This window comes from Schistocerca gregaria, chromosome 2, assembly GCF_023897955.1.
Source record: "Schistocerca gregaria isolate iqSchGreg1 chromosome 2, iqSchGreg1.2, whole genome shotgun sequence".
NCBI lineage: Eukaryota > Metazoa > Arthropoda > Insecta > Orthoptera > Acrididae > Schistocerca > Schistocerca gregaria.
Window position 1 is genome coordinate 41,852,362 of NC_064921.1, and position 12,851 is coordinate 41,865,212.

The 12,851-nt window shown below is 43.1% G+C and overlaps 1 protein-coding gene across 1 annotated transcript in view; it reads left to right on the forward strand.

Annotated features, from left to right (window-relative positions):
* Window positions 1-12,851, forward strand: part of LOC126336284 (filamin-A) — a 1,048,954-nt gene that overhangs the window by 978,772 nt on the left and 57,331 nt on the right. Inside the window, 1 exon segment of the mRNA XM_049999806.1 lies at window positions 1,119-1,265. Within this exon segment, the coding sequence (XP_049855763.1) occupies window positions 1,119-1,265 (147 nt within the window).

A 12,851-nucleotide genomic window follows, 5' to 3' on the forward strand; every position in this document is an offset into this window, starting at 1 on the left:
CACACACACACACACACACACACAGAATTACTAGCTTTCGCAACCGATGGTTGCTTCTTCAGGAAGGAGAGGGAAAGACGAAAGGATGTGGGTTTTAAGGGAGAGGGTAAGGAGTCATTCCAATCCCGGGAGCGGAAAGACTTCCCTTAGGGGAAAAAATGGACAGGTGTACACTCGCGCGCACACACACACACACACACACACACACACACACACACACACACACACACATCCATCCGCACATACACAGACACAAGCAGACATATTTAAAGGCAAAGAGTAAGGGCAGAGATGTCAGTCGAGGCGGAAGTACAGAGGCAAAGACTTACCAAGCGGGAAAGTGCCGGTAGACAGGCACAATAAATAAAACACACACACAGAATTTCTAGCTTTCGCATCCGACGGCTGCTTCTTCAGGAAAGAGGGAAGGAGAGGGAAAGACGAAAGGATGTGGGTTTTAAGGGAGAGGGTAAGGAGTCATTCCAATCCCGGGAGCGGAAAGACTTCCCTTAGGGGGAAAAAAGGACAGGTATACACTCGCCCCCCCCCCCCCCCCCCTCCTTTTTACGCGCGCGCGCGCACACACACACACACACACACACACACACACACACACACACACACACACACACACACACACATATATATATAGACACAAGCAGACATATTTAAAGGCTGTCCTTTTTTTCCCCCTAAGGTAAGTCTTTCCACTCCCGGGATTGGAATGACTCCTTACCCTCTCCCTTAAAACCCTCATCCTTTCGTCTTTCGTCTTTCCCTTTCCTTCCCTCCTTCCCTCTTTTTCTGACGAAGCAATTGTTGGTTGCGAAAGCTTGAATTTTGTGTGTGTGTTTGTGTGTCTATGAATCTGCCAGTGCTTTCGTTTGGTAAGTCACATCATCTTTGTTTTAGATATATTTTTCCCACGTGGAATGTTTCCCTGTATTATATATATGGTTTTGTCAACATCTGAGGAAAGACTTAGTATGATAGCTGATAATATCCTACAACCTTCTTTCAATGTGTCTTTCTGACACTTAACATTTCCCATATTTGGTGTGTAGCACTATATGCAATTAACACTGTTATTCGAAAGGTAATTGTTGTTGTTTCCACAGGATCTCCATTCCATCCAAAAATAGTGGATCCGAGGAAAGTTAGAGTCATTGGTGGATGGGAATCTTTTATGGATTCAGAAGGACGTCTTGAATTGGCAGTTCACACTACAAAGAAGATTAGTATGGATATTGGAGATGCAGGACCTGGTGAGCCATTTTTAAGCTATTTACAATAGGAACATCCAAGCTTTGAAAGAGTTGTATTAATTCTTGATTTTCTACAAACATACCTTCACATCACATCCGGTTACTCTCATTAACATGGGTTACTCTCATTAACATTGTATGCTTTACTGTACCATCTTGAATCACAGCTACTTTGTCTGATTTAAATTGGTACAGCTATGCTTCATTGCCAGCTACAGTGATTCTGACTTATCAGAATCAAACCTATCGAGCATTGGTTGCCAAAACTCCTAACACCAAGCCTTAAATTCATGGGTTAGAGGTTATCCATTGACTACGAGACTTTCTGATGAGCAGCCTATAGTCGAATATGTGAGCTCATAAGAGAACACTGACTATGCAGGAAGTTGTGCTTCAAAACACTGGTCTATGTCATTCTTGAGGTCATGGTATTTAAAGCAGATTGTTAATATTCTGTGCATGCTGAATTCTGAAGTGTAACTCATTTTGTTGAATCATGTCAGCTTTTGTTGCTATTTCAATTTTTAGAATATAACATTTAGGATTTTTTAAAATATAATATACGTGCTGATTATGGTTTGAAAAGTCTTACATTTGGATTAAATCAAAATTTATAAGTTTGTACATTATCAACATTGTACGGAAGAAAGGCTCTTTTCAAGGGCTCTTGTATGTGTTTTGCATCTGAATGTCTCTTGATGCACCAACGATAGTCCGCAAGCACGTTCACATCTCAGTGAGCGTGGTACCTCTCCTCCATCACTCTAATATTCCTATGAAAAAGCTCACCTCGTACCTTGCTATAGTCTCCACAGTTGTCAGGAAAGCAATCTAAATGTGAGCTGAGAAAGTGCATCTTTATTGATGTACGAGCATTTTGTGCTCCTATAGTTGCTGAGAAATTTTTTTTTAATATTTATTTCCGTGCTAACCAGACATTCATCTCTGTTCTCCATACTTTCATGGAATTGTGAATCTTTCATAAGCTGCTCGATCTGTGGACTATCAAAAACACTTGATTAAGTTTGCCCTCACTGACACTTGGAAATTTGTTTTAAGAAAGTAAAAGCCTTGCTATCTTTGTTCACTGCCTTTGTAAAGGATCTCATCAAACTAACTTTAATATGCAGCAGTGGAAGTAGAATTTTCTGAGGATCAATGAGAGCTCATGACTTAGCGTTATGCACACTGGGTGTCAGGGCAGGTCTTGCTTCCCATATGCATTGTACATAGTGTTTCTTGTCTGCTGACTGTCCCATAGGCATAGGAAGCATGGATGTTGGGTGCAGCCACCTTTTAGACCCAACAGTATGGCCACAACTTGTAACATACCTGTGTATGGTAGGACATGGTTCAAAAATTTCACACGAGACATACAGTGTATTAAGTCTCCACATATCTTCAAGTTGTGAGGTTCATATGACAGAGCAGTTCACAAATATTGCATTGTGTTGTAAGTTCCACTCATTTATACTGAATGACCCACTGTAACTGAAACAATCATGTTATGAATGTGGAATGGTTCAGTGTTGATACTTCTCATTAATATATGTAAACTGTCATTCAGTTGAGATATATGTTACACCCAAAGCTTCAGTGAGAACACCAGTGTCATGACAGTAAATCATAGAAGCTTTTTCATCCTTTCTGAAATATTGTTGAAACTCTTCTTCATGACTGCAGTACCAATAGAAGGTTGTTCCAGGAGGTTACGCGAACATATGATCGTAATAAGTGGGCAGATTCTTTGGATAAGCACAAATATCATGTCAAATCATTCAGTTCAGCTTGGGTTAGGGGTTTTAGAAGGCATGTATATATCACCAATATGATCTTCGTGCATTTTATCATCTAGGCCAGAAAAGTCATTCTGGTTATCAGGTGGTGTTGGGATCGGAATGTGGTCCCTGTATAGCAACATCTCCCATGTACATGGCCTGTCTGTTGCTGAACATTTCCTTAGTCAGCACCCACCTGATTCCAGACCTATGATATCCTCCCTGCTCACCTTAATCAACTTTATACTTACCTTTGAAGGACACGTACACGAAGGGATCTGGGGCACCAGGATGGCTCCTACCTGTGCTAACCTTATCATGGGTCACTTGGAGGGAGCTTTTCTGGGAAGCCTTCAGCCCCTGGTTTGACATCTTTGCCATATCGACTCAAGGTGATAATGACCTGTTAAAATTCTTTGCATCTCTAAATACATTCTCCCAATTAAATTTCACATTGTCCTTGTCCAAATACTGTGCCATTTTCCTTGACACTGACCTCATCCTTGTAGGTCAGTTGCACTCTTCTGTTCACTTTAAACCTACTATCAAACAACGGTACTTACATTTTGACAGTTGCCCTCTTCTCCATGTGTAACATTCCCTCCCATACAGCCTTGGGATTAAAGGCAAATATATTTGTTCAGATGCAGACTCTTTGCAGCAGTACATCACATTCTCGCTTCAGCCTTCACTGGATGTAATTACCCCACCAGCCTAGTTCAAAAGCATTCTGGGACATCACATCCAATCTTGGTACTGCTGATCTGTCCAAATACAACTTTGGAGTACACCTCTTGTCTCTCAGTATTGTCCTGACCTTGAATGCATTAATCATTTACTTTGACTAGGTTGTGACTTCCTAAAATCTTGCCCTGAAATGAGGTCCATTCTGGCAAACATTTTGCCCACCACACATAGAATAGCTTTTCATTGCCCTCCCAATCTACGTAGAATCCTTGTCACACCATATGCTCCTTCTGCACCCATCTGCCTACCTGTGAAACAACACATGCAATATACCAGCTGTTACATAAACACTGTTCAGCCTTTTACGTCAGCATGATTACCATGAAGTTATGAGTTATGATGAATGGGCATGTGTATGTGTATACTGGCAACCCACTATGTCCTGTTGCAGAGCATGCTTGTACAACATGTTAGTCATGGCCTCGGTGCTCTTTTCACAACATGTGCCATGTGGATTCTTTCCCCAGACACCAATTTCTCAGGGCTGCACAGGTGGGAATTGGCATTACAACATGTCCTTGGTTCTCGCCACTTCCTGGCCTTAATTTATATTAATTTCATCTGTCTCAGCATTTCTTCACAGTGACTATTCTTTTCTTGACTCCTTTTTAGTTTTCTGTATTTTTCATTGTCATTTTTTTCACTGTCCGCCCCCCCTCCCTCCCCCTCCCCCACTTTCCAACTCTATAACATATAGTGCACTTAGCTTTCTGCTCTTATTAACTTGTGCATGATGTTTTGGCAATAATCTGTTGTCTTGCATATTAGCCTATCTTTCACCTTTAAGCACTCAGGATTTCAAATCTCCTCCAGTTTAGTGCCCAAAAATCCATTTTTCCTCTAATCCATGCAGTAAATCTCCCCTGACACAGTGTTCAGGGTGACTTTTCCTAGACCTCACCAGTTGTTTCCCCTCACCCATCTACCTTCCTCTTCAGCTCTTATGGCGGTAGGAGGAGCCACTGGTACTGAAAACTTGGAAACTTTAATACCTACTGTGGCCTGGTGAGTAGATTTTTAGCTATCTAGTTACATATTAAAGACAGATACATACCACATAAAACAAGGGTACTGCTTGGTGGTGTCAAAGATGACCTCTCATTATGGAAATCTGGTGTTTATCAGATACACCGTCAATGTGGCAAGACATGTATAGGTCAGGCGGTTTGTGCTGTTAAAGATCATTGATGAGAGAACAGATTGCATCAGCATAACAAGTTGACAGTCATAGATCATGACCTATTGGAATTACACGGAATGGATTACGACCATAGTAAGATTGTGACGCAGACATCTGATATCTATCATTATGTCATTATGGAGTCCATCAAGATTTGACTAAAGGAACTGCTGATCAACTGTGATAGTGGCTGCGTCCTTAGCAAGTCCTGAGAACCAGTGACTTAGCTTGTTTAAGAAGAGGAAGGAGATATCCCACAACAAACTTTCTTAGGGGGCAGGTAGAGGAACAGTGCAGGCACCATCAACACCAATGGTTGTGTGCGAACTGAGAATGGAGCGACACGCTGGCATGAGGAGATACTGTATGCTGACAGCAGACAGAGTGAGAGAATGGCAGTTAAGAGATAAAAGCACCATGCCAGCTCCTAAGCAGTCATTTTATCAGGACACCTGACGATGGCAACTTGGTTGCTTCCAAAATATGGGCACTTTGGGTACTGACATCCAGCCATGTACCAGTGAACTATTTCATCGTGAATTGGCAAGGAGAAGCTGAAGAATCCCGTGTTTGTAAGTATTTTGTATGCAGCTTTTGGTAATGACTCCCCCTGCGGGTCTGAGGGTTGTGAGAGGTAACTAAAAGGAGTCTCACACGTTTCTGCCTTTATGTAAGGTTTGACCTCCATTTTTCAAAATTTTGCCAACGAGCAAGCCAATTGGGGAAGGGCACTGTAGATGCTGCATAATGTCCATCATGTGCCGAGACCTCTCGCATCCTTCATGGACGTGGATCTGTACTTCCGCTCATTCTCCAGCTTTTGGGCGAGGTCACCACGGTAGCCAGCCCATTGTGGTGCGGCTGCCATGTACCCTGTTGGCTGTAGTCTCCTAACCACACAGGGATCGCTCTGCTGATGCCTGTGCTGTTAAATCCCCACGTATGCCAAGGAGTAGATGCCTGTCACCCTGTGGCATCGGGACTCCCGGCAATGGTCATCTTGCCAGGTGGCCTGATGATGAGATGCACGCTAATTTGGAGCGGTCAGGTGTACATTTTGCTCGGCACACCTACCAGAGTCTGACGGATAATCAGGTTGCCGCCGGTGCCTTCATCTTGGCCTTAGAGGGTGACGCATTACCCAAAAAGGTCAAGGTGATGGTCTACCGATGTGATGTGAAGCCATATATCCCTCCTCTGACGTGATACTTTGAATGCTGGAAGTTTGGCCATATGTCTTCCCGCAGTACTTACAGCACCACATATTGAGATTGTGGATGTCCGTCACATCCCAATATTCCGTGTGCCCCACCTCCCATCTGTGTCAGCTGCAGAGAGCACCATTCGTCTCGCTTGCCAGACTGCAGGATTCCCCAGAGAGAAAGGAAAATCGTGGAGTAAAAGACCCTTGACTGACTGACCTACACAGAGGCTAAGAGGAAATTTGAACACCTGCATCCTGTGCTTATGACATCGTCTTACGCCGCTGCCACAACAGTTCTAGCCCCGTCAGCTCTGCCAACTCCAGTCACCTCTCAGAGCCAGAAGACTACACCTGCCCCGTAATGGTGGGGGCCACTTCCTTCCTGTTACTCTCGTACCACCTACTTAGAGAGTAACACCCCACCAACCGTCGGGGACGTCCATCCACACTTCTAAGGCGGAGAAGTGTAAAATGTCTTTGGCTCCTCTTGCTCGGAAGGAGTCCCTGGGGTCACTCCCTTCCCAGGTTCCTACCAGTGACAAAGATGACACCTGCCAGTGGCTGAGGTAACTGCAGGTCGTAGGGCTTCACGGTTCTCCTCAGTGCCTGAGGCTGAATCAGTGAAGCCCTCCCAGCTAGACAAAGCTAAGGAGCAGTGAGAGAAACCAAAAGAGAAAAAGACCCCTAAGAACAAAGGCATTGCGGTGGCACCCACACCACCGCTACCTACGAGCTCTGTGTCTGAGGATGAAATGGAGATTCAGGTGTCCGCTGAGGATCTAGATCTCGCTGGACCCTCAGACAAAATGGATATGTACTGCACAGGAAATAAGTGGGTGGCAGCAGGTGACACTGAGGTGTAAACTGGGTTATCGAAAGTTCCATGCCCTCTCAGCCTTACGATCACATTATCCTCGAGTGGAATTGTGGCAGTTTTTTCCACCACCTGGCTGAGCTACGGCAATTGTTAAGCTTTACACGTGCTTTCTGCATTGCCTTCCAGGAAACCTGGTTCCCGGCAATGCGAACCCCTGCCCTTCGCAGCTATAGGGGATACTACAAGAACCTTAGCGAATATAATCGAGTGTCAGTGGAATTTGCGTCTATGTCCTGAATTCGGTATGTAGTGAACCTGTGCCCCTTCGGTCTCCTCTCGAAGCTGTGGCTACCAGGATACGGACGACACAGGAATTAACTGTCTGCAATGTGTATCTCCCTCCAGATTGTGCAGTATCCCTGAATGTATTGGCTGCACTGATTGATCAGTTCCTTGAATCTTTCCTACTTTTGGGAGGTTTTAATGCCCATAACCCCTTGTGGGGTGGCACTGTGCTGTGACGTAGAGATGTCGAGAATTTACTGTCACAACTCGACCTCTGGCTCTTAAATACAGGTGCCCCCCACACATTTCAGTGTGGCACATGGCACATATTCGGCCATTGATCTCTTGGTCTGCAGTCCTGGCCTTCTCCCATCTATCCACTGGAGAGCTCGTGATGACCTGTGTGGTAGTGACCACTTCCCCACTTTCCTGTCACTCCCCTGGTGTTATGCCCACAGACGCATACCCAGATGGGATTTAAACAAGGCAGACTGGGTAACCTTCACTTCTACTGTCACTATTGACTCTCCCCGACATGGTGACATCGATGTTGTGATTGAGCAGGTCACTATAAAGATCGTTTCTGCGGCGGGAAATGCGATCCCTTGTTCTTTAGTGTGCCCCCAGCGAAAAACAGTCCCTTGGTGGGCGCCGGAAGTTGCTGAGGCAATTAGAATGTGGACAAGCTCTATAGTGACATAAGCGGCACCCTTCCTCCTTTGGATGCCCTGTGACGGACTCTTCAATTGCCGGACTCAATGCCATTAATTTTAGCTGACAATGCCTCATCGGCTAATTTAGTTTTACGTGTTTTACACGATGGTGGGTTTTATCATTCTATATAAGTCTTAGCACACGTCCTTCATCCCTTTATGTTCCCCGTTCTAATACTTTTAGGTTGGATGTTTTAGTGGGTTGCAGAGTGGCTGGCTTTTCCTTTTTTAATCTCGTGGTCGGCCAGCCACAGTCATCTGCTCTCTTGTTTTTATCCCTTCTACCTGTTTCTTGCATCTCTCTGTGGTTTTCTTTTCCAATTTTGCCCTTCTGTCATTCTTGTGATTTCTCCCTTCTTCCAGCTTTGTTTTGTGTGTCTCATTTGTTTTACTCCCACCCTTGTGGAATAATTTTAATCAGAATGAGGGACCAATGAACTAGCAGTTTGTTCCCTCCCCCCTCTCTTTTAAACCAACCAACCGGTAATTACTTTCCCCTCAGTTGCTGCAGGTAGATGGTTCTCCTTTTCTGTATGCTGAGTGAATTAATACATCTTCCCATTCTTCTGAGTCTGCTCTTCTTTCCAAAATCTTGAAAATCAGATTACATAGTTTTCCCAGAATCACCGCCGACTGCTTCATACCTTTTTAGTTTCAGTACACTTTGTTTCACTTCTTGTAGAGATGGTTCCTCAACTAGTATTACAGCAGTTTGAAACTCTGTGTTACTGATGTTTCAGTTCATGGGAGCTGTTATGTAGTAGTGTGTCAAATTAGCATTTCCATCTCGTATTTTCAGAGAAATCGTCCTATCTTTCCAGATAATGCACCACAAATTAGAATAATAGCTGAGCTTCATCTTCTCTTTCCAGCAGTTGTACTGTAGTCGTATAACAAAGGGAATCCTTGAACTTGCCACTCTGTGTAGCCGTTCTTCTGGAACACCATACTCCGTTGTTAAAGTTCTTTGTTGAGACTTTCACTGTCAAAGAGGGTCAAGCACTATGTATGAATGTTTTGAGCTCCCTGGGCATCTCTGTTAGATGGCGGCAGCTGCCTGTATGGAGATACAAAAGCCAGTGTGTGTTATCTTCTGATACCTGGTGTGGTCCAAGCCCAGGACACCAAGAATGTGGAGCACTGCATCCACTTTGATTTCCATGGAAAAACTGATAGTCTGGTGTAGCGAATTGAAAATGTTTGAATTGGTCATTCAACTTGTCTCTTCCACATGGCCATATGACGAATGTTTTGCAAACATACTGTTACACTGTATGGCATGCATGGTATACTCCTTGAAATATATACTTTACATGTCAGTAATAACTGGGGAGGGTGGATTTCTCAAGGCAACCACTTTCATATGCTCATAGTTCCCACCCTCAAAGGCCTTTGTCAAAAATAGATGTGTGTGTCTGTTGTCTACTTTTGACAAAGGCATATATTGTGATAGTGAAATGGTGAATATTAACAAACAAAGAATCTGTACAGAGAACAATATATTGAGCCCAAATTTAAAGCTAGGAGACTCAGGTGGATTGAACACACACTTAAAGCTCCAGAATCAAGGAAAAGCTGTCACGTACGTACAGAATATCCTGAAGGAAGAAATCTTGTCAGAAGACCGAGCCTGTGCAACTTCAAAAACATCAGAGAAGATACGACAATCTTACATATGATGAACTGGAAAATTCAATGTCAGGATAGAACTACCTGCAAAACATTATGACACCAGTAGTGAATATTGACAATAATAATAATAATAATAATAATAATAATACTATGCACATTCACTCCAAGAAAACCTGGGAATCCAGATCACCTTAAAATGAATGAAATTTCTGATTTTCAAAGCATTAGAATTGGATAAAAAAAGTAAGTAAAAGCTACCACATGTAATGGGAAACTTTTTTTGTCATCAGTCTACTGACTGGTTTGATGCGGCCCGCCGCGAATTCTTTTCCTGTGCTAACCTCTTCATCTCACAGTAGCACTTGCAACCTACGTTCTCAATTATTTGCTTGACGTATTTCCATCTCTGTCTTCCTCTACAGTTTTTGCCCTCCACAGCTCCCTCTAGTACCATGGAAGTCATTCCCTCATGTCTTAGCAGATGTCCTATCATCGTGTCCCTTCTCCTTATCAGTGTTTTCCACATATTCCTTTCCTCTCCGATTCTGCGTAGAACCTCCTCATTCCTTACCTCATCAGACCACCTAATTTTCAACATTCGTCTATAGCACCACATCGCAAATGCTTCGATTCTCTTCTGTTCCGGTTTTCCCACAGTCCATGTTTCACTACCATACAATGCTCTACTCCAGACGTACATCCTCAGAAATTTCTTCCTCAAATTAAGGCCAGTATTTGATATTAGTAGACTTCTCTTGGCCAGAAATGCCTTTTTTACCATAGCCAGTCTGCTTCTGACGTCGTCCTTGCTCCATCCGTCATTGGTTATTTTACTGCCTAGGTAGCAGAATTCCTTAACTTCATTGACTTTGTGACCATCAATCCTGATGTTAAGTTTCTCGCTGTTCTCATTTCTACTACTTCTCATTACCTTCGTCTTTCTCCGTTTTTCTCTCAAACCGTACTGTGTACTCATTAGACTGTTCATTCCGTTCAGCAGATCATTTAATTCTTCTTCCCTCTCACTCAGGATAGCAATGTTGTCAGCGAATCGTATCATTGCTATCCTTTCACCTTGTATTTTAATTCCACTCCTGAACCTTTCTTTTATTTCCATCATTGCTTCCTCGATGTACAGATTGAAGAGTAGGGGCGAAAGGCTACAGCCTTGTCTTACTCCCATCTTAATACGTGCACTTCATTCTTCATCGTCCACTCTTATTATTCCCCCCTGTGTTGTTGTACATATTGTATATGACCTGTCTCTCCCTATAGCTTAGCCCCACTTTTTTCAGAATCTTGAACAGCTTGCACCATTTTATATTGTCAAACACTTTTTCCAGGTCGACAAACCTTTACCTTTGCTTCCATTATTAGCCGTAACATCAGAATTGCCTCTCTCGTGCCTTTACTTTTCCTAAAGCCAAACTGATTGTCACCTAGCGCATTATCAATTTTCTTTTCCATTCTTCTGTATATTATTCTTGTAAGCAGCTTTGATGCATGATCTGTTAAGCTGATTGTGCGATAATTCTCGCACTTGTCAGCTCTTGCCGTCTTCGGAATTGTGTGGATGATGCTTTTCCGAAAGTCAGATGGTATGTCGCCAGACTCATATATTCTACACACCAATGTGAATAGTCATTTTTTTGCCACTTCCCCTAATGATTTTAGAAATTCTGATGGAATGTTATCTATCCCTTCTGCCTTATTTGACCGTAAGTCTTCCAAAGCTCTTTTAAATTCCGATTCTAATACTGGATCTCCTATCTCTTCTAAATCGTTTCCTGTTTCTTCTTGTATCACATCAGACAAATCTTCCCCCTCATAGAGGCTTTCAATGTATTCTTTCCACCTATCTGCTCTCTCCTCTGCATTTAACAGTGGAATTCCCGTTGCGCTCTTAATTTTACCACCGTTGCTTTTAATGTCACCAAAGGTTGTTTTGACTTTCCTGTGTGCTGAGTCTGTCCTTCTGACAATCATATCTTTTTCGATGTCTTCACATTTTTCCTGCAGCCATTGCGTCTTAGCTTCCCTGCACTTCCTATTTATTTCATTCCTCAGCGACTTGTATTTCTGTATTCCTGATTTTCCCAGAACTTGTTTGTACTTCCTCCTTTCATCAATCAACTGAAGTATTTCTTCTGTTACCCATGGGTTCTTCGCAGCTACCTTCTTTGTACCTATGTTTTCCTTCCCAACTTCTGTGATGGCCCTTTTTAGAGACGTCTATTACTCTTCAACTGTGTTGCCTACTGCACTATTCCTTATTGCCGTATCTATAGCGTTAGAGAACTTCAAACGTATCTCGTCATTCCTTAGAACTTCCGTATCACACTTCTTAGCGTATTGATTCTTCCTGACTAATGTCTTGAACTTCAGCCTACTCTTCATCACTACTATATTGTGATCTGAGTCTATACCTGCTCCTGGGTACGCCTTACAATCCAGTATCTGATTTCGGAATCTCTGTCTGACCATGATGTAATCTAATTGAAATCTTCCCATATCTCCCGGCCTTTTCCAAGTATACCTCCTCCTCTTGTGATTCTTGAACAGGGTATTCGCTATTACTAGCTGAAACTTGTTACAGAACTCAATTAGTCTTTCTCCTCTTTCATTCCTTGTCCCAAGCCCATATTCTCCTGTAACCTTTTCTTCTACTCCTTCCCCTAAAACTGCATTCCAGTCGCCCATGACTATTAGATTTTCTTCCCCCTTTACGTACTGCATTACCATTTCAATATCCTTATACACTTTCTCTATCTGTTCATCTTCAGCTTGTGACGTCGGCATGTATACCTGAACTATCGTTGTCGGTGTTGGTCTGCTGTCGATTCTGATTAGAACAACCCAGTCACTGAACTGTTCACAGTAACAGACCCTCTGCCCTACCTTCCTATTCATAACGAATCCTACACCTGTTATACCATTTTCTGCTGCTGTTGATATTACCCGATACTCATCTGACCAGAAATCCTTGTCTTCTTTCCTTTCCACTTCACTTCACTGACGCCTACTATATCTAGATTGAGCCTTTGCATTTCCCTTTTCAGATTTTCTAGTTTCTGTACCACGTTCAAGCTTCTGACATTCCACGCCTCGACTCGTAGAACATTATCCTTTCATTGATTATTCAATCTTTTTCTCACGGTAACCTCCCCCTTGGCAGTCCCCTCCCGGAGATCCGAATGGGGGACTATTCCGGAATCTTTTGCCAATGGAGA